The 22,039-nt window shown below is 47.0% G+C and overlaps 1 protein-coding gene across 2 annotated transcripts in view; it reads right to left on the bottom strand.

The window, feature by feature from the left end:
* Positions 1-22,039, bottom strand: part of gcfc2 (GC-rich sequence DNA-binding factor 2) — a 39,984-nt gene that overhangs the window by 17,552 nt on the left and 393 nt on the right. The window contains exons 2-8 of one of the 2 annotated variants that reach the window (XM_084338046.1): positions 19,225-19,326; positions 16,991-17,143; positions 14,465-14,743; positions 13,634-13,737; positions 12,632-12,783; positions 9,403-9,586; positions 7,879-8,002 (exon numbers count right to left, since the gene is read on the bottom strand). In XM_084338046.1, the coding sequence (XP_084194172.1) occupies positions 7,879-8,002; positions 9,403-9,586; positions 12,632-12,783; positions 13,634-13,737; positions 14,465-14,743; positions 16,991-17,143; positions 19,225-19,326 (1,098 nt within the window). The remainder of the gene's footprint in view (positions 1-7,878; positions 8,003-9,402; positions 9,587-12,631; positions 12,784-13,633; positions 13,738-14,464; positions 14,744-16,990; positions 17,144-19,224; positions 19,327-22,039) is intronic. The other variant, XM_084338047.1, reaches the window with a different exon arrangement.

Here is a 22,039-nt window from a genome sequence, read left to right as displayed (position 1 = left end):
TATATAAACATAAAATTGTTGTTATACTAGAAACAAAAATAACATCTAGTATGTATGGCTAGATAGATACACTCTAATGCCTTATTCATTTTAAATATAAAATATAAAAAATAAAATTTTTAAACAAGAAACCCTTTTTTTGAGCCTCATAATAAAGAGGAAAAAACTACACCTGTTCGGTGTGTCTAAGGTTATTAAGTCTTACGAATGGCTCTTTAAAATAGATCTATAGTCTAATCATTAATACTCCCTTGTATACTTAGATACTTGTTGCTTAAATAACCAGATGCCCTTATTTGTTGGGCTAAATGGATCTTACTCATATTTACTGAACCAGGCTCACCCTCCATACATCATTCTAAAGATACTAAAACATGAACTAATAATCGGCCTTAATAGGAAAGGTATTTAAAGGAAGCAGGTCAAAACGTTCTCTTCATTCATCCCTCTTGGTTCTATACAGTTAAAGAGGTGAATATAATAACACTCCCTTTGCAATAGTAGCTTATGCCTGTCACCTCCCCTGGCGGGCCTATGAACTAACTCTAGACCCATATAACGGAGATCTTTGACAGCATGCTTGCAAGTCTTGAAGTGTCTAGCTAGCGCAGATTTGACGTCTGAATTTCTGATTGAACACTTGTGTTCACTGATTCTTAATTTGAATGGTCTCGTTGTTTTGCCTACATATGAAAAATCACAAGGACATTTCAGCAGGTATACTATGTTGGAGGAATTACAGGTAATACGTCCTTTAACCGGTATCCGGGGGGGGGGGCAGGTGGCGCACGGAGATTACGTCCGTCACCAACACCGGGAGACACTAGGATTCGCCTGTTCGAATCCAGCTCCCGGCGTTGCTATCAGCTTGGCTGGCCCCTCACACTGATACAATTGGCCGTATCAGAGGGTGGGAAAGCTGAAGGGTGGGTCCTGGGCGTTGTGGACAGCAACCCCTACAGTTCGGTCGGGGCGCCTGCTCAGCGAGGGCTGGAACTGAGGAGAGATAGTGTGGCCTCCCACACGCTACACTCTCCCCGGTGAGAGCCTGCGCGGCCAGGTTGGCCTGCCCCAGGCTGCACATGCGTCGGAGGAAAGCATGCGACAGTCTCCGGTCTCCCGGACCAACAGTAGGGGAAAGTACGCAACAACCAGGAAGGGTGGGATGGGGAGAGAAAATCGGGAAAAAGGAGGGGAAGAAAGATAATAAAAAAATAATAAAAAAAAACTATCCGTTTGCCCGTTTTTGGGTGTGTATAACTTTTGTCTTTGATCATCCCTTGGCAATGTACACAAGATTGACAGGGAAAATTCCCATCTGGGATGTTAGACATAAAGTGAGTCGGTTTTATTATGGGAAAATCCGTTTTGCAAGCATGCTGTCAAAGATCTCCGTTATATGGGTCTAGAGTTAGTTCATAGGCCCGCCAGGGGAGGTGACAGGCATAAGCTACTATTGCAAAGGGAGTGTTATTATATTCACCTCTTTAACTGTATAGAACCAAGAGGGATGAATGAAGAGAACGTTTTGACCTGTGTGGCAACCCCAAGCCACCCCTGGGCTTGGTGATTGATGGGCGCTACGTGGCGACCCAATGGCTGGGCGCTGCCCATGTTTGGGCGTCCGCTTCCGGACGCACCTGTCACTAGAGACCCATCAGAAGTGATTAGCGAATCACGGCGCGGTGCGCCTGTTGGGGAGGGGGGACTTAATGGAGCCGAGGAGCCTCCTCTCAGTCCCCCGTAGCAGCGCAAGGCAAAAGGCCACAGAGCGGAGACGCCGCCCGGCCGACAGATTACCGCCAGCAAGCAATTATTATTTGAATAGAAAATAAAGAGCATGATTTTGGGAACTGCAACCTGTCTGTGTGTTGTTTATTCTGCCACCCCTACACCCGGAATTGCCACAGTGGTGGAGAATGCGGGCATAGTCTACTGGCAATCAGGGGTGCGGAATAAACAACAATAGACTTTATCGAAGTAGAATAAAAGAAATTAAAGAAAAAGAAAAAAATATATATTTAATAACGAAAAGAAGCATGGACGCGCTGGTGCAGCAGCTCGTAAAGGCGAACCTGGAACAACAGGCCCGGCACGAAGAGGCCCTGCAAGAACAGAGGAAACAGACGGGGATGATCCACGCGGAGCTCCAGCGGATGGCCTCTCACCGGCGGGACGAAGGGGCCGCAGGGAAGCGGCCTAACCCCGGGCGCTTCATCCCCAAGCTGACGGAGCAGGAGGATGTAGAAGCCTATCTCCTAGCGTTTGAGCGCACCGCCGGCCGGGAGGGCTGGCCAGAGGACGACTGGGGGGGACTTCTGGCCCCCTTCCTGTCGGGTAATGCGCAAAAGGCCTACCAGGACCTGCCACCGGAGCAAGCCGAGAACTACACTCGGCTAAAGCAGGAGATTTTGTCCCGTTACGGCCATAGTCTGCAGTCCCGTGCGCAGCGGTTCCATGACTGGGTGTATGACGCACAGGCCTCCCCGCGCTCCCAGATGCACGACCTAGTCCGCATAAGCCGAGCCTGGCTAATGACCGACCCCGGAGGGCCCACGGTCTTGGAACGGATTGTAATGGACCGCTTTGTCAGAGCCCTCCCTTATGACACGAAGAAGCAGGCGAGTCAAGCGGACCCCCGTCCGTGGAGCAGCTAGTGAATATTGTGGAGGCCCACCAGGTAACGCGGGACTTACTCAAAGGGGGGCGAGGGGAAAAGCCAGAGCGGCCGAGAACAAGGAGGGGTCCCGACGAGCCCAGCCCAAGGGGCCGGGTAGGGAACGCAGGTGATCCCGAACTACCCCGAAGAAGACCGCTGTTCGACCAGGACCAAAGACGCTGCTATGACTGCGGCGAGCCCGGGCATCTCTCGTGGAACTGCCCAGGCCGGGATGTGTCCATGCCATCGGCGGCAGCTTCAGACCCCCGCGGAAAGACGTGCAATTATGGCGCAGCCTGTTGGGCCCATAAGGAAACATCAGCGACACTTTTACCCGTGCGCGTCAACGACGAAGATGCCGTAGCGCTCCTGGACTCGGGTAGTGTCATAACGCTGGTTCAGCCCCATTTGGCACACTGCGACACAGAGGCTCCGCAAGTGTCAGTGTCCTGTGTGCACGGGGACACAAAGTTGTATCCCACAGCGCAGATCACACTGACAACCACCAAGGGGGTCTGCTCGATGACAGCCGGCGTGATACCCAACCTGCCGGTAGCGCTGCTGATTGGTCGAGACTGCCCCCTGTATCGCCAGCTGTGCTCAGCCGTCATCTCCCCGCGCACCCCACCCTCTACGGGTAAACCGAGGAAGAGGAAAGGGTTACGTCAGCCGAAGGTGTGTGCTCTGAACGTGGAGTGAGACTGAGACGGCATCAGATGTGGGTGACGACGCGCCGGAACCCCCGAATATACCGGGGAGTGAGACGGAGACGGCATCAGGTGTGGGTGACGACGCGCCGGCGCCCCAAGCAGGCCCCGAGACGGATAGCAGTGACAAGGACCCATTTGCGGAGTTCCCCCAGGCGGATGAGGAGGGGAGGGACCTGGCGGGTCAGTTCGGAACGGCCCAGCTGGAAGACCCAAACCTAACGCAGGCCCGGGCGAATATCAAAACCGTAGATGGAAATCCAGTGGAGGGGGTGAGTAACCTGTCATATCCTCACTTTGCAATAAAAAGACAACTGCTGTACCAAGTCGTAAAAAAGAATGATGAGGTTAAAGATCTATTGCTGGTGCCGAAGTTCTTTATTCCCACTGTACTCCAGCTAGCGCATTCACATATCCTCGGAGCGCACCTGGGCGTGGACAAAACCATGGAGCGCATAAAGGCGCGTTTCCATTGGCCGGGCATGAAGAGAGCGGTAGAGGACTACTGCAGGAGCTGCCCAGAGTGTCAACGCGCAGCACCAAAGGTACACTATAAAAATCCTCTGATCCCGCTGCCCATCATTGAGACCCCATTCTCAAGAATTGCCCTCGACGTGGTGGGCCCTCTAGTCAAATCGTCCCGAGGCCACCAGTATATACTGGTAATCATAGATTATGCAACACGTTACCCCGAAGCCATCCCGTTACGCACGGTGACGGCCAAAATTGTGGCACGGGAGCTCTTTCATTTGTTTAGTCGGGTGGGAATTGCCGACTCTATTCTCACTGATCAGGGCTCGTGCTTTATGTCGCGGGTCATGAAAGAAATGTGCAAACTAATGAAAGTGGAACAGCTGCGAACCTCCATATACCATCCACAGACGGATGGGCTGTGCGAACGCTTCAACAAAACACTGAAAAGCATGCTAAGAAAGGTGATGGAGAAGGATGGGAAGAATTGGGATCAGTTGTTGCCCTTTCTGATGTTCTCTGTGCGTGAGGTCCCACAGGCTTCCACTGGCTTCTCGCCGTTTGAGCTGCTCTACGCCCGCAAGCCGCAGGGTCTCCTGGACATCGCAAAGGAGATTTGGGAGGAACAGCCGTCGCCCCACCGGTCTCTCATAGAGCATGTGCAGGTAATGAGAGACAGGATGAAGGCGCTCTGGCCAGTGGTGAGAGAACATATGCAACAGGCCCAAGACGCACAGAAGCGCATTTATGACCGGGGCGCACAGCCACGGGAGTTTAATGTGGGGGACCGGGTCCTAGTACTGGTTCCGACAGCAGAGTGCAAATTCCTAGCCAAATGGCAGGGACCCTACAACATAATCGAAAAAGTGGGTCCCGTCAACTATAAGGTCCACCAGCCCGACCGTAGGACTAGGAAGCATCGACAGTTATACCATGTTAACCTGTTGAAGAAATGGCATGCCCGGGATGTGTTGCTCTCGCCCCCCCCTCTCCCCCCTTTTGCGCAGCAGGTGGCAGAGGCGGCCGATGTTCCCATCGGGGAACAGTTGTCCCCGACCCAACGGCAGGAGCTTCGGGAGCTGGTCCAACAGAACCGGGACGTGTTTTCGGCCACGCCGGGCCGCACCACATTGGCCCAGCACCACATCATTACCAGCCCGGGAGACAAGGTAAAGCTGAAGCCCTATCGTATCCCAGAGGCAAAAAGAGAGGCCGTAAGAAGAGAAGTGCGGGTCAAGCTGGAGATGGGAGTAATTGAGGAGTCTCATAGCGGGTGGTCCAGTCCTATTGTTTTAGTGCCGAAACCCGACTCAACAACCAGGTTCTGCAATGATTTCAGGAAGCTTAATGACATTTCAAAGTTTGACACCTATCCCATGCCTAGAGTGGATGAGCTCATTGATAGACTGGGCCTGGCCAGGTTTATCACAACACTAGATCTAACGAAGGGTTATTGGCAAGTCCCTCTGGCCCCCGCCTCGAGGGAGAAGACGGCTTTCTCCACCCCAGACGGGCTGTTTCATTATAAAGTTCTCCCGTTTGGCCTGCATGGGGCGCCATCTACCTTTCAGAGGCTGATGGACAGAGTACTACGGCCCCATCGGGATTATGCAGCCGCATATCTCGATGACATTATCATTCACTCATCAGATTGGGACACCCACCTCCAAAAGGTGAGAGCGGTGTTGGGTGCCCTCCGGGAGGCGGGTCTCACCGCCAACCCAAAGAAATGCAGGCTGGGACTAGAAGAGGCAGAGTACTTGGGGTTCACAATAGGCCGGGGCAATGTAAAACCGCAGAAGAGGAAAATTGATGCGATAAGGGAGTGGCCTCGCCCTTTAACCAAGAAGCAGGTCAGGACATTTAATGGGCTAGCGAGCTATTATAGGAGGTTTATCCCTAACTTCGCTGCTCGCGCTGCTCCCCTCACAGATCTGACCCAGGCGCGGCGGCCGTTCACGGTGAAGTGGACACCGGAGGCGGAGGCGGCGTTCGAGGACCTCAAGACTGCCCTCTGTTCGGGACCGGTGCTGGTCTCCCCGAACTTCGACAAGGAGATGACGGTACAGACAGATGCATCAGAGGTGGGACTGGGAGCGGTCCTCTCCCAGCAACTGGAGGGTGAGGAACATCCAATCTTATATGTGAGCAGGAAGCTGCTGCCACACGAGCGCAACTATTCTGCGGTGGAGCGCGAAGGTCTGGCAATTAAGTGGGCACTGGAGACGCTCCGTTATTATCTGCTGGGGAGGCGCTTCACGCTGGTGACGGATCACGCCCCCCTCGTCTGGATGGCCAAGACAAAGGGGACCAATGCCAGGGTGACTCGATGGTTTCTGGAGTTGCAATCATTTAACTTTTCTGTCATTCACAGGTCCGGGGTGGCGCATGGCAACGCAGACGCCCTCTCCAGGAAGGATGCCTGTTGGGCGTCGGACGCTCTTCCCCGACGGTCGGAGCTGGAGGGGGGGTACTGTGGCAACCCCAAGCCACCCCTGGGCTTGGTGATTGATGGGCGCTACGTGGCGACCCAATGGCTGGGCGCTGCCCATGTTTGGGCGTCCGCTTCCGGACGCACCTGTCACTAGAGACCCATCAGAAGTGATTAGGTGATTAGCGAATCACGGCGCGGTGCGCCTGTTGGGGAGGGGGGACTTAATGGAGCCGAGGAGCCTCCTCTCAGTCCCCCGTAGCAGCGCAAGGCAAAAGGCCACAGAGCGGAGACGCCGCCCGGCCGACAGATTACCGCCAGCAAGCAATTATTATTTGAATAGAAAATAAAGAGCATGATTTTGGGAACTGCAACCTGTCTGTGTGTTGTTTATTCTGCCACCCCTACACCTGGAATTGCCACACCTGCTTCCTTTAAATACCTTTCCCATTAAGGCCGATTATTAGTTCATGTTTTAGTATCTTTAGAATGATGTATGGAGGGTGAGCCTGGTTCAGTAAATATGAGTAATATCCATTTAGCCCAACAAATAAGGGCATCTGGTTATTTAAGCAACAAGTATCTAAGTATACAAGGGAGTATTAATGATTAGACTATAGATCTATTTTAAAGAGCCATTCGTAAGACTAATAACCTTAGACACACCGAACAGGTGTAGTTTTTTCCTCTTTATTATGAGGCTCAAAAAAAGGGTTTCTTGTTTAATAATTTTATTTTTTATATTTTATATTTAAAATGAATAAGGCATTAGAGTGAATCTATCTAGCCATACATACTAGATGTTATTTTTGTTTCTAGTATAACAACAATTTTATGTTTATATATTTTATATCTACATTTATTATTTCTATATTGTGGTAATTTTGACTTAAGAATGGACTCTTGGCATCAAAGTACTTCCTGGGTCAAATTCGACCTTATAGAAACTATCAACACACCTGTGGATGACGTCACTTCCTGCTTTGCTTGGTATATAAACATTATTGTCGGTGAGAACATTTGCTAGCCATCAACACTGAGGAAGGAACATAAATTGTTCCGAAACATGTTTGTTTCAGGCTGCCATTAAATAATCAAAATCTGTGAGTGCTGGTCCAAGCGTATTGCTTTCTTTTTCTAATATACTCCACGGGATTTCAGCACCCAGTGTTATATTTTGTGAGCGCAGTCTATCTTGACTTATGGCAGTTAAATGTTCCAAAATGTAATATCGTTAAGAAATGCTCTAAAAATACCCTGTTAAATTGCTTTAGCTAGAATTCAGTTCATATATACACAGGAAGAATAAAACACAACTTACATTTAAAATTATGAATTGGATGAAAATGTTTAGACACGCCGATTAATAATCAATAAATTAATTGTTGGATTCATCGATTACTTAAATAATCATCAGCAGCAGCTCTAGGTTAGACAGAGAGTTCCGGGCTCCGGTCAGGCTGAGATGAGGCTTTAAGGTCCAAGGGTCTGTATTCATTAAGCATTTCAAAGTAGGAGTGGAATCTGAGACCAGTCGTAGTGAGGTGTATATGGTCATGTGACCCGAGCGGTCTGATCCTAGGTCAGTACTTTTAGAAGCCTCTACTCACAGCTGAGCTGCTGCATACGGGCTGCCTCTTCTCGGACGGTCTGTCGTCTGTGTGCCAACAGCGCCTCCGTCTGGTCAGCCAGCATAGCGTGGAGCTCCAGCTCCAAGGAGTTGATCTCTACCACCTGGGAGGAGGAGGAGGAGGAGGAGGTGGAGGAGGAGGAGGAGGAGGAGGAGGAGGAGGAGGAGGGAGTCAAGAAGCAGGATCAGCTCCAATACTGTGCTCATAAAACTCATAAAACTACTCCAACACTACTACTCAGTGCCATGTTTGTTCAGGTAAACACAATGTTGAATGTTTTTTTTTGTATCTACTTTTTCTCCCCATTTTCTATTTTTCTCCCATCCCAATTTTCGTATTATCCAATTCTCCCTTCAATTCTACCCTCCCCTGTCTCGAACGTTGCTAGACCATGCCTCCCACTGGTCGGCTGCACTGTGGACGAAGCCTTGCATCACGTGTCCCCTCCGGTACACGAGGAGGCAGCCGTCGCATCTTTTCACCTGAACAGCACGATCTCTCAGCGGCGAGGAGTAACGCGTTGGAGGCTCACGTTTCCCCCGTTGCTTCCTGATTCTGCTGTACAGGCGCACCAACCGACCTGTAGGAATCGCTGTCCACAACGTCCGATCCCCACCCACCGGCTTTCCCATCCCCTAATACTGCCAATTGTGTTAGTATGAACGACCAGGGCTCGAACCCAGCATCTCCTGCGTTAGTGGCGAGCGCCTTGCCCACTGCGCCACTTAGCCGCCTCACAATGTTGAATGTTAAAGGGGAACTATTTTACTCTTTCTTTCACTATTTGGGCACTTTTACACAATTCCTGTGAGTTTATGGAACACCTCTGTAATTTTTTTATTTTTTTTATTAATTGTTTTGTATTTCTAATCAAGTCCTCAAAAACAGCATTTTTCTACCTCAAGATCTTAAGCCGTTTTGAGCGTGGGCTCCAACCACTGTAACCCTAGCCACATCAACTGCCACATTATTATGCAGCTGAGTCTCACTGACATCACAAATCAGCACATTTTCAGATGACTCAGTTCAGTGAGGGTGAATATTGTGAGAGGAGAATTGGAAGAATGCGCCAATATGAGAATTAGAGACATAGATCATATTAATATAAGTCCACATAGCTAGGAAACAATGCTAAACACTGAAAAAGGCCATTTATAAGATAGTTCCCCTTTAAAATGTTTATTATATTATTTTAAAAGAACACGCCAACATTTGGGGAAATTCGCTTACCATCTTCCCCAGAGAGAGAGAGATAAGAAGATAGATACCAGTTCCCTCTCTGTGCGTTCAGTAGAAAGCTATCTGGCTGCACGTTAGCCTAGCTTAGCACACTGAATGGAAGCGGACAGTGCCGGCTAGCCTTCGGGAGAGGTGTTAGTTGGACAATACCTAGGCTAACCGGCACTGTCCGCTTCCACTCTTTAGTGGAGTAAAGCCCTATGAATACTATTTGAACCCAGATCTGCTCATAACAGACACAGAACAACAGATGACATCAGGTACCTTCTCACGAAGACACTCAACCAGGTTGTGTGTGTAGAGGGTCATGGAGCGGTAGAATCTCAGCTGCCTCTCCGAGGAACCGTCCTCCAGATTCTCCAGGGAGCTCCTGGCGCTCTCCATGTCCCCCTCCATCCTCCTCAGCTCCGCCTGCCGTGCCCGGTACACCCCCCTGAGGGACTCCAGCCTGGGGGAGGAAGAGAGGAGAGGAAGAAACAATGATGTATTAGTTTTGAAGTGATTGGCTGATGGGAATGTTTAGAAGCTTCCATGTTAATCACTGATTCAACCAGACAAGGGCCCCGTTCCCCGTACCTGGCTAACTGAGTTAGCCGGATAATTTCCAGCATAGCTTGACTTAAGCCGGACCTTTCTGTTCCCCGAAGTCGGATTTTCTAAATCACCATGGTAACAGATCAGAAAGTTTGAACCTGGTCCGGAGCAGGGTTAAGTTCAGTTAGCTGGATAACCTGCATGGCCACGCCCTCGCAAAGAAATGCCAGCTCGCTTCCTGAAATATTTCTCACAGTCTAGATCCCATTATACCATTCTGAATTATGTTTTTGTGCTTCGTTTTCCTAGAGGGGGCTTTTGAAATGTATAATAATAGAACTAAATACTGATAATAAATCATATTCAGCCTATAGATTTACTTTGTCCTAAATAAAATAATGCACGTCATATACGGCGCTCAGAGTCGCGATACTCGCTGCATGTGGTTATTTTAATAACGCCGCATTGCAAATGTGAATCCCGCAGGGATATTTTTAATGAATGAAACCTATCGGCCGTTTGGCTCTGATTAGTTTCATATATTCTCCGCTGTAGATTTGCTTAACGGAGCGCCCGGATTGTGTTTCATTCAAGCATAAAATTGAAGTGTCTATGCGTGGATTGTGGTCTTTGTGGATTATGAATTACGAGGAATCTGAGGATTGTTGAATTGTATCATCACTCACACGTTATTGTGATATTGTAACTGGGATTAAAATGTCTGATGAGAATGAGATGCGCTGTTTGACGGATTTGAGCAATTGAATGAGCCGTTGACGTCACATTAACACTTTGGGTGCCGGGAGCCGTCTTTAGACGTCTTTGCTGGCCATGCTAAAGTTGCCGGGGGACGCTGTACGTCGTCTTTATATCAATATTTCAAAAATCTGCGATCGGATTCATAATGTCCCTCCGCTGGCCTGAGATCCACCAGCAGGACCCACTGAGCTCTCTGGCGGTTCAGGAGCGCCATCTGGTGGCCGATCGGCGCAAGCGCTTAACAGGAAGCGCACTAGAGGTTTTGCTAGACGTCCGTATTGCTTCCGGCCACTCGGTACATGTCCCGTGACTCTAGCTCGTCACTCTACATAGCGATCGATTGCCAATAACTCGATAAACAACATGATTTGGACGTATATACCATTATACAAGCTGGAGATGGACCGGCTAATAATATATCCCATAATGATAAAATTTCTACTCGACGATGATCGCCCAACGGCGCGCGGAGACTGGGGTGAGTTTCAGCGTGTAACGTTACCGTCTTCGATAATAACTGATATTATCAACATTTGACCCACATTAGATGATTGGTATAACGCTGCCCACGGAATTATAAACGCCCCCTCGCCCATCCGGTCAACATCAGATGACGTGTAGTAACTTCTAGAAGTACGTCTAGTTGGAATTTTTTATATCGCGCTGATTGCCATCAAACTGTATTTCATCATCAATATAATGCATTTGGGGCTATATATCACGTTCTGGAGAAAGCTGCAGAAAGAGATGAAAACATACTTATACATTAGACCATACTTTACTATGAATATGTGAATGAAAAAGTTTAACGTTGCTACACAATGAACAATACATATAGGACTTTGAATGGGCCCTAATAATGGCAATGTAGCAATAGAATTTAAAAAGTTATAGCCCTGCAAAGAAGGGGACTTTCTCCATAGACAAATAGCGCTGGCAATCTATGGTATATCATTAATTTAACCTTAGGCAACCAAAGTGTTAATGCATTTGAGAATAAAGAGATAAAACTTCATTCAAAAGAAAAATATTCGAAACACGGGTCTCTTGTATTGATGGATACACAATGGATATATCCCGTCTGGCACAGTGGTGCAACGGCTAGTGCTCACTCCTGTCAAGCGGATGACCCTAGTTCGAAACCCCGCGTTTCCAATATAATTTTTTTGGAATATAATATTAAGACTATACGCAAAAGTAGCCTAGTTTTGAGTTAAAATATTATAAATCTACATGCATTGAGGATGTCATTCTTTATATAGCTCTCAAAGTGCACCAAATTTAAGCATTTACATTGCAAAAAGAAGAAAATAAATTAGAAAAGACGGGGATTCGAACGCGGGTCGTCCGCGTGAGAGACATAAGGACCATCCATCAGACCATGGTGCCAGACAAATAAAACATCACCCATACATCCATCAATGGATAAGAGAGCCGTATCCTAATTCTGAAAGAGTTGAACAAATTATTTTCGCTAGCAAGATCTCATTTGATTATTCAATCCATAAACCTACTGCCAGCAGGCACGTTTAAAGAAATATAATCTGATTGATTTGGGTAATGAGGGACTTAAAATTAGCCTATAGATTATGCATTTAACTTGTCGGCGAGGCCGTACTGCATTGTACCCATTCTGCAATCTGTTAATAAAGTTTTAAATCAATCAATCAATCAATGCCGTTAGGAAATCAGGATTTCTGCTATCGACACCTGCTGTCTTTTCAACTGAAGCGGCCGCGCGCAATTATCCTGAGTCTCAAGTCTGGTTCGAATGAACGAGACTGAATCAGCGTTCGAGGAACAGGAAAATCCCGGATTCAAACATCGGGTTAATTGAATCTGGATAATGGGACTCTTGATCGACTTAGTTGAACCAGGTATGGGGAATAGGGCCCAGGACATGAGACCTTTCTAGCATTGCGTTTTTTTTTATCTATTATATAATAAACTTGTAACGTTACTTTTTTAGTTATAAGCCAACTTATAACTATAATTATTCATACGACTGCAGTTTCCTTGATCGTAGCACAACATGTATAAAAAAAAAAAAAATCTAAATGCAGCAACCTCAAGAGTAAACAAATCCAGTATTGGTGTCTGACTGACTTCCACCTTTAAAACAAACACAAGTCCAGTATTGGTGTCTGACTGACTTCCACCTTTAAAACAAACACAAGTCCAGTAATGGTGTCTGACTGACTTCCCAGTGATGCGTCTCCTGACTATGGAGATGGTGACGGGGGGCAGAGACTCTGGGAGGTTGGCTTTCGACTTCTTCATCTGCCGGCGCCTGGCTCTCCTGCTGCCGCTGGTGCTGGTGCTACTGAAGCTGACGTCGCTGCCCGACGGACTCTGCAGAAGACATGGAATGTTAAAGGGCCACTTTGCCCAATGATTCACTGTTCTCTGGACACGTGGAATGCATAACCCTCCAGCTAGCAGGACTAATATCAGGGTTCATGCACTTCCTAATCAAATTCCATTACTATTCCATGATGCAATTTCTAGGACAGGAGTGAAGACAGGTGTGAGCAGGAGAGAGGACAGGAGTGAAGACAGGTGTGAGCAGGAGAGAGGAGAGGAGTGAAGACAGGTGTGAGCAGGAGAGAGGACAGGAGTGAAGACAGGTGTGAGCAGGAGAGAGGACAGGAGTGAAGACAGGTGTGAGCAGGAGAGAGGACAGGAGTGAAGACAGGTGTGAGCAGGAGTGAGGACAGGAGTGAAGACAGGTGTGAGCAGGAGAGAGGACAGGTGTGAGCAGGAGAGAGGACAGGTGTGAGCAGGAGAGAGGACAGGTGTGAAGACGGGTGTGAGCAGGAGTGAGGACAGGTGTGAGCAGGAGAGAGGACAGGAGTGAAGACAGGTGTGAGCAGGAGAGAGGACAGGAGTGAGCAGGAGTGAGGACAGGTGTGAGCAGGAGAGAGGACAGGAGTGAAGACAGGTGTGAGCAGGAGAGAGGACAGGAGTGAAGACAGGTGTGAGCAGGAGAGAGGACAGGAGTGAAGACAGGTGTGAGCAGGAGAGAGGACAGGAGTGAAGACAGGTGTGAGCAGGAGAGGACAGGTGTGAGGACAGGTGTGAAGACAGGTGTGAGCAGGAGAGGACAGGTGTGAAGACAGGTGTGAGCAGGAGAGAGGACAGGAGTGAAGACCGGTGTGAGCAGGAGAAGACAGGAGTGAGGACAGGTGACGTGGCCCCCCACCTGTTCTCCAGGCAGTCTCTTGACTCCCTTCTCAATCTGCGTCTCCTCCCACAGCTCCTGCTCCTCCCTCTCGGAGGAGTCAGACGAACTGTGATTGCTGCCACCTGGGAAGACAGTCCAGAGTCATGAGACATTTGTTTTGGATACAATACATCAGAACGGCACATGCAGGTACTTTGGCTCAACAAGACACTTTGGCAGGTAAAGAACCACACTATTTTACATCCTACATAAAGGTGTCTGGTAAATATATAAATTCACCTGCCACTGAAGCTGGTGGGTGAAAAGGTTCAGTTGCATGCCCTGTGCAAAACATATTCCAGGCCCAGACATTTTTCATCTTCCAACACAAGTTTTCCATCACCATAGGAACCCTGCTGCTAATATAATACCCCTGCTCCTCATCCTCCTCCTTATCCAGCCCCCCCTCTCATCCATCCAGCCCCCTCTCTCATCCAGCCGCACCTCTCATTCAGCCGCAACTCTCTTATCCAGCCCCCTCTCTCATCCAGCCCTCTCTCATCCAGCCGCACCTCTCTCATCCAGCCGCAACTCTTATCCAGCCGCACCTCTCTCATCCAGCCGCACCTCTCTCATCCAGCCGCAACTCTTATCCAGCCCCCTCTCTCATCCAGCCGCACCTCTCTCATCCAGCCGCAACTCTCTTATCCAGCCCTCCCTCTCTCATCCAGCCGCACCTCTCTCAAGTCTCATCCAGCCGCAACTCTCTTATCCAGCCCTCCCTCTCTCATCCAGCCCCCCCTCTCTCATTCAGCCCACCCCCTCTCATCCAGCCCACCCCCCCCCCCCCCCCCCTCTCTCTCTTCGTACCAAGTTTCTCAGCAATCCTCTCCCTGATGCTTTTCGGCCGTGGGGCGAACTCGATCCTTCGCTCATGATCGTCTGGTTCATCATCATCATCATCATCATCCTCCCTGCCGATTTCATCTTCGACGTCATCATCATCATCTTCATCCCTGCTCCGGCGGTCCGGGGTGCTGCCAGGGGAGCCGTGACCCTCTTTCCCCAGGGAGATAAAGTCTTTCTGGGCTCGGGCGTCTCGGCGCTTCCTTCTGGCTGCCCGGATCTCCTTAGCGTCGGGTATAACCACTGTGTAAACACACCATATACAACAGGCACACGCGCACGGACACACACACACACATAAGTTAAGATCCCCATAGGGACGTTTGTCGTAGGCGTCCTGAAGGAGAAACACTTTTCTGGTAGCATTGAATCTGTGCTGCTGGGAAACTGCATGTATTCACACCTTACACTGAGAAACAAACAACATGCGTTTAGCCTGGTGCTTCTTTTAGGTTTGGGTCCAAAATGGCTCTAGGTAGGGATGTCCGATATTGCCATTAAAATGTGATATCGGAAATGATCTGTATCGGTTTTCAAAAGATATATATATATATAATTATTTGTTACCTTTATTTACCCAGGCAAGCAAGTAAGAACACATTCTGATTTTTTTATTGTCAAAAGCATGCATAATGTTGTGTTAATTCCACAACAAGAGATATGTAATGTTAATTATAATTACCTGAAATTATTCCGTTTTTTGGGGGGGAAGGGGGGACCCTGCATATATTGGTATCGGTTGATATCGGAAATTAAGAGTTGGACAATATCGGTATAGGTAAAAAAGCCAATATCGAACATCCCTAGCTCTAGGGCAGTGATTCCCAACCTGGGTCCGCCAGGGGGCGCAGGGGGTCCGCCAGACCACAGATGATTTGAGGTCTTTTTTTTTTTTTTTTTTATATTTTTTTTTTTTTTTTTTTATCATCAGAAGCATGAATAGTCTCTCCACTACAATAAAAAAATAAAGATAAATAAATAAACATCTAGACATGATTTTTGAATGTTAACAGTAGGCTACCGGGTAGCCGCTAAAACGCGAATCAGTTGACTGTATCACTTTCTGTAGCTAGCCTAGCACGCTAGTTAACTTTCTCGGCTCGTCTGCAGTCAGCCGCCAGAGGCGAAAATGTGTGACAAACGAAAAGGAGATGATGGCAGCTCATCTGCAAAAAAAGTTAGGACCTACAGCAATCGCGAAAATTACATCACCATGGGCTTCACTGAGGGACCAGACAAACGACCTGAGTGTGTGATTTGTGGAGAAAAGTTGGCAAACTCGAGCCTGAAGCCCAGCAAGCTGAAGAGACATCAGGCGTCTAAGCACCCAGAAACCGTTGGGAAGGATCCAGACTTTTTTCGGAGGAAAGAACAGTCTCTCAAGGCGAACAAGCCTGTTGATGTTAGAGTAGCGTGGAGCAGGGGTGGCAGTGATTTACAGAAGGCTACCGAAGCCTCCTTTGAGTGTTCGCTTTTAATTGCAAAAGCAAAGAAACCGCACAATATTGGCGAGCAGCTCATCAAACCAGCCTGCATCAAAATGGTTTAGAAACTGTGCGGCCCACAGGTGGCGGATAAACTAAAATCAGTACCACTCTCGAACAATGTAGTGAAATACCGAATTGATAAGATGTCAAGTGATTGCGAGCAGCAGCTGTCAGAAAAGCTTAGAAAGGGTCCATTTGCCATACAACTTGATGAAACTACAACTGTCGCAGACGAGGCTGTGCTCATCGTTTATGTGCAATATATTGAAAATGAGGATCTGAAGCAGGACATTCTCATGTCAGTCAACCTTACTACCACCACTCGAGGTGAGGATATTTTTACTGCAGTGGATTCTTACTTCATTCAACATAAATGCAAACCGTTCACCATTAGGGCCTGATTTGAGAGGATGAATACAGGATTTGAATATTGGCCAAAATTTTGAAATACATAAGGTGCAAGATTAGATTTGTTGATTGAGGGCACAAGTCAAAGAAGCATAGTGGGTCTAATTATGATGCATATGCCTGTGTATAAGCAGTTTGTTATTAAAATGACACAAAAAAGGTATTAAACCCAGCTAGGACAGATTCTCTCTGCTACTGATTGGAATTTCCTGTCTCATATTTAGTTTAATTTGTTGCATTGATTTGTTCCATAAATGCAAACCGTTCACCATTAGGGACTGATTTGAGAGGATGAATACAGGATTTGAATATTGGCCAAACATTTTGAAATGCATATGGTGCAAGATGAGATTTGTTGATTGAAGGCACAAGTTAAAGAAGCATAGTGGGTCTAATTGTGATGCATATGCCTGTGTATAAGCAGTTTGTTATTAAAATGAAAAAAAAAAAAGTATTTTATGGTATCTTATTAGGAGGGGGTCCGCGAATTTCATCAGAGATGTTTGGGGGTCCCTGGGGGGAAAAAGGTTGGGAACCACTGCTCTAGGGCATGTTTCTGTTGCATCTCCATGTAATGACAGACACACACACACACCTGCTTTGGGAGTGGAGGCGTCAGAGGCAGGGGAAGAGGGTGAGCTGGAGAGGGTTGACACGTCGTCCTCTTCATCATCATCATCATCCTCCTCCTGTTGGTGTGCATCAGGGGAAGCCTGGTGATCTGGACTTTTTCTGGGAGAATCAGCTGCTGAGAGACAACATGAAGAGACCATGGGTGTGTGTGAATGCCTGTGTGGGTGTGTGTGTGTGTTGACACATCTTACAACATGAGTTGTGTATTTGCATCAAGGTGTGTATGTATACACATCTTACAACATAAGAGAATCGTGTGTGCATGTGTGTCTGTATAAACATACAGTACAAAATAAAACATGTTTTTTTTTTTAACCTGTTATATAAGCAGTCGTGTGTGTGTGTGTGTGTGTGTCTGTGCTCCGACATTGCCATTTTTTGGGGTTTGGATATGCATTGGTGTTGAACGAAGTTCTGAATGTTCGCTCTCACAAAAACATGTTCAATAATCAGGAAGTGAGATCATTTAGTGGACAACTGGATGTACATTTAGTTCTACTTGGTAATCAAATCAAAATAAGAGGGAATTATTTTCACAGGACATTATGAGAGATTTAAAGTGTTGGACTTCAACACAAGTATGGTGGCTCATAATGAACAAACAGTACACTAATTTAGCCAAATGATCTACACACAGTAATAATAACAATAATACAAATTTAAAAAAAGAATAATCCAAATCCTGAGTTGAGCTCCAAATGCGAATATACCAAACAAATTCCGAACCATTCGAGCAGTCGCAGCCAGCCCTAGCTGACACGTGTGTACGATTTTCTCCCATTTTCTATTTTTCTCCCATCCCAATTTCGTATTGTCCAATTCTACCCTCCCCTGTCTCGAACGTTGTTAGGCCATGCCTCCCACAAGCCGGCTGCAATGTGGACGAAGCCTTAAGGCCTCTGCATGCTACAGAAACTTCAAAGCAACTGCAACACAACATCGACAAAGCAACAGTGTTTTAGACACTCTGCCTTTATGCTTCTGCAACATCGACGCGCAAAGTTAGTTTAACTAAAGTTAGTTTAGGTTCGTGTTAACGTTAGATAATGTACAAAATAAACGTATTTCCGGTGATTTTAGACGTCGCTCTTTTATTTTGAAAACCCCCGACCGGAAGTGTTATAGTGTCTGTTGCTAGCAGCTTAACTTTCTGTGCTTTTCGAGCTAACGTTACCGTAACATCATTAGTTTCCAATGGAGAGGACCTCGGCTCACATGCAGCTCAAACTACCTATTGGAATAAATTAATTGATTGATGTTTAACTTGTCCCTGTGTGTGTCCAGTCATTTCCACTAGCAAACGTTGTATTTAACGTTACCTCAGGACGGATACCATTGGCATTGTATTTACTTGGTTAGCTATGTAGCTAATGTGGATAGCATTTTGAATAGACCCAATGCTAGCTGGCTGGCTACAGCTTTATTTACTAAATTATGGAGGCTTTTTAATCGTCAAGGTAAGAGAGGATTTGTCATGATCAACTGAAGGCGTATGCTATGGAACAATATGTGCTTGGGTTTTCAGAAAAAGGCGAGCTATGTGACGCTAATTATTTAGCATCAACGCTGGCAACAACAATGGAGGATGTTATTCTCTGCGGGACTAATATTATTCTATGACAGCCCCGCCCCCATTCGCTAACCAACCAATCACTGCTACGCAATATCAACGCAACGGTTGTTTAGGTTAGATTTGGGGGACATGTACACAACGTCCAAGCAACACAGTCTACAAGACCCTCTAAAACAACCGCGCTGAAATCGCGCCGATGTTGTGTTGCAGTTGCTCTGAAGTTTCTGTAGCATGCAGAGGCCTTTACATCACGTGTCCCCTCCGGTACTCGAGGAGGCAGCCGTCGCATCTTTTCACCTGCACAGCGCGATCTCTCAGCGGCGGGGGTCTGCGTGGGAGGCACACGCCGCCCCCGTCGCTTCCTGATTCTGCTGCGCAGGCGCACCAACCAACCAGTAGGAGTCGCTGTCCACAACGTCCGATCCCCACCCATCAGCTTTCCCACCCCTAACACTGCCAATTGTGTTAGTATGAACGACCAGCCAAGCTGATAGCAATGCGGAGAGCTGGGCTCGAACCCAGCGTCTCCTGCATTGGTGGCGAGCGTCTTGCCCACTACACCACCTAGCCGCCCCAGTTGTACACATCTTATAACATAATCAGCTGTGTGTGTGTGTGCCCACCAGTGGTGTGGGTATCCTTGTCAGGTGGGTCTTCCTTCCTGCGTGCTTGGAACATCACGGCCTTATCGCCACACTTCTTCAGCTTGAATGCTGGCCCCTCAACTGTTGGCAACAGGGAAAGCAAAGCATTTCAACAGGCATACTGGGATTTAATTCGCTCAGTCATGGGCCTCACGGATAGTGACGGTCCAGAAGAGGCTCAAGCCCCTTTACGTTGCCACTTTTAAAACGTGTTCACAGAGTGTGCGTTTATATGCATGTGTTAATAATATTCCAATATTATTTACTGAATAATGTCGTCTTTGATCTGGCATATTTTGTACATTAGTATACAGTCAGGTCCATAAATATTTGGACATCAACACAATTTTGGCTCTGTACACCACCACAATGGATTTGAAATTAAACAATCAAGATGTGCTTTAAGTGCAAGACGTTCAGCTTTCATTTGAGGGCATTTACATCCAAATCAGGTGAACGGCAGGAATTACAACAATTTCGTTATGGGCCTCCTCCGTTTTAAGCGACCAAAAGTAGGCCTAATTGGACAATTGGCTGCTCAATGGCCAGGTGCGTGTGTTATTCCCTCATTATTTCATTCGTAAGGAGCAGATAAAAGGTCTAGAGTTCATTTGCATTTGGAATCTGTTGCTGTCAACTCTCAATATGAGGTGAGGTCCAAAGAGCTGTCACTATCAGTGAAGCATGCCATCATTAGGCAGAACAATCTAAACAAACTCATCAGAGAGAGAGCAAAAACATTAGATGTGGCCGCCGCCAAATCAACTGTTTGGTACATTCTTAAAAAGAAAGAATGCACTGTGTGAGCTCAGCATTATTTCAAGAATTATTTCCCTGGTGAAGAAAAACCGCTTCACAACAGTTGGCCAGATCAAGAAGAACACTCCGGGAGGTAGGTGTATCTGTGTCAAAGTCAACAATCAAGAGAAGACTTCACCAGAGTGAATACAGAGGGTTCACAGCGAGATCTAGGTCTATATTAGCCCCTTTCGTGACTGCGGTTTGCAAGCCTGGGGCTTTTGTGACCGCAGTCACTTGTTTATGTGACGCCACCACTTTAGAAAATACCAACCAAGCGTGATCGGGGGGCTCGGGGTGTGTCAAAAATATATCAGATATGAATTTCAAAGATACCCAGCGTACAATATGGGTTTAACACAGCTTTACGGTGGGGTCTGGAAGCTCGGAGTTGCTAATAAACAGTGTAAAACATTGTTAGGAAAAAAAGTGGTACTCACAACGAACTCTGGCAAGATGGCGTCTTCTTCTTCTGCAACTTTTTTCTGGGGATAGGGAGCGCAGTGATTGCTGGACGCACCAGGCATGCGACAAAAAAAGTTGCAGAAGAAGAAGACGCCATCTTGCCAGAGTTCGTTGTGACTGTGAGTACCACCTTTTTTTCCTAACAATGTTTTAAACTGTTTATTAGCAACTCCGAGCTTCCAGACCCCACTGTAAAGCTGTGTTAAACCCATATTGTACACTGGGTATCTTTGAAATTCATATCTGATATATTTTTGACACACCCCGAGCCCCCCGATCACGCTTGGTTGGTATTTTCTAAAGTGGTGGCGTCACATAAACAAGTGACTGTGGTCACAAAAGCCCCAGGCTTGCAAACCGCAGTCACGAAAGGGGCTAGGTCTATATCAAAAAGGAAAAGAAAAACTGTACAGTTCTGGAACAACATCCTATGGACAGATGAGCCAAAGATCAAATTGTACCAGAATGATGGGAAGAAGAGTGAAGAGTGTGGAGAAAGAAAGGAACTGCTCGAGTCATGATCAAACGCATACCACCTAATCAGTGAAGCATGGTGGTGATGGTGTTATTATGGCATGGGCATGTATGGCTGCCTTATTGATGTTGTGACTGCTGACAAAAGCAGCAGGATGAATTCTGAAGTATTCCAGGCAATATTGTATTCACAGTGCAGATGGACAATGACCGCTGAAGCATACATTTTTTAAAGCAAAGAAGTGGAATGTTATGCAATGGCCAAGTCGATCACCTGACCTGAATCAAATTGAGCATGCATTCCACTTGCTGAAGACAACAAAACTGAAGGGAAATGCCCCAAGAACAAGCAGGAAAGGTCAAGTTGCAGTAGAGGCCTGGCAGAGGCTGAGCAGAGCATCACCAGGGACGAAACCCAGTGTCTGGTGATGTCCATGGGTTCCAGAATTCAGGCTGTCATCGACTGCAAGGAGGTCTCATACCATCCTTGCAACCAAGTATTAAAACTAAAGTGACGGTTTGATTTATGATTGTTTAGTTTGTTGTCATTCCTACACAGTGGATGTAAATCACCCTCAAATTGAAGCTGAAAGTCTGCATCGTGATTGTTTCATTTCAAGGCCATTGTGGTGGTGTACAGACCCAGGGTTGTGACAATTGTGTGTGTGACTGTCAATGTCCAAATATTTATGGACCCGACTGTACGTCGTCGTCGAGTATACTGTACCTACCCAACCTCCTCCAATGTACAGTTTCTACGTCAAACTGTACTCTCTTTTCTGGACTCTTTTTGTATCACAAACAGTACTGTATTTGCAAATCTGGTACGTCATAAATGTATAGATGTAGCAGTACTGTCTATCTGTATGTCGTGTGTGTCATATATGTTATGATGAATTGAAAATGGGGGACCCTGATGTAAACAAAACGAAAGTCTTTCTCTGGTCTGCAGACTGCATCCCCTTAACAATTGTATGTATTGAGCTGTACTGTACCCATTCTGCAATCTGTTAATAAAGTTTTCACTCAATCAAGGATTATGTTGCCATCAAACCAA

Source organism: Notolepis coatsorum (genome assembly GCF_963971535.1).
Source record: "Notolepis coatsorum genome assembly, chromosome: 2".
Classification (NCBI taxonomy): domain Eukaryota; kingdom Metazoa; phylum Chordata; class Actinopteri; order Aulopiformes; family Paralepididae; genus Notolepis; species Notolepis coatsorum.
The sequence above is the reverse complement of the archived record's forward strand: the minus strand, read 5'-3'. Positions and strand labels throughout refer to the sequence as shown.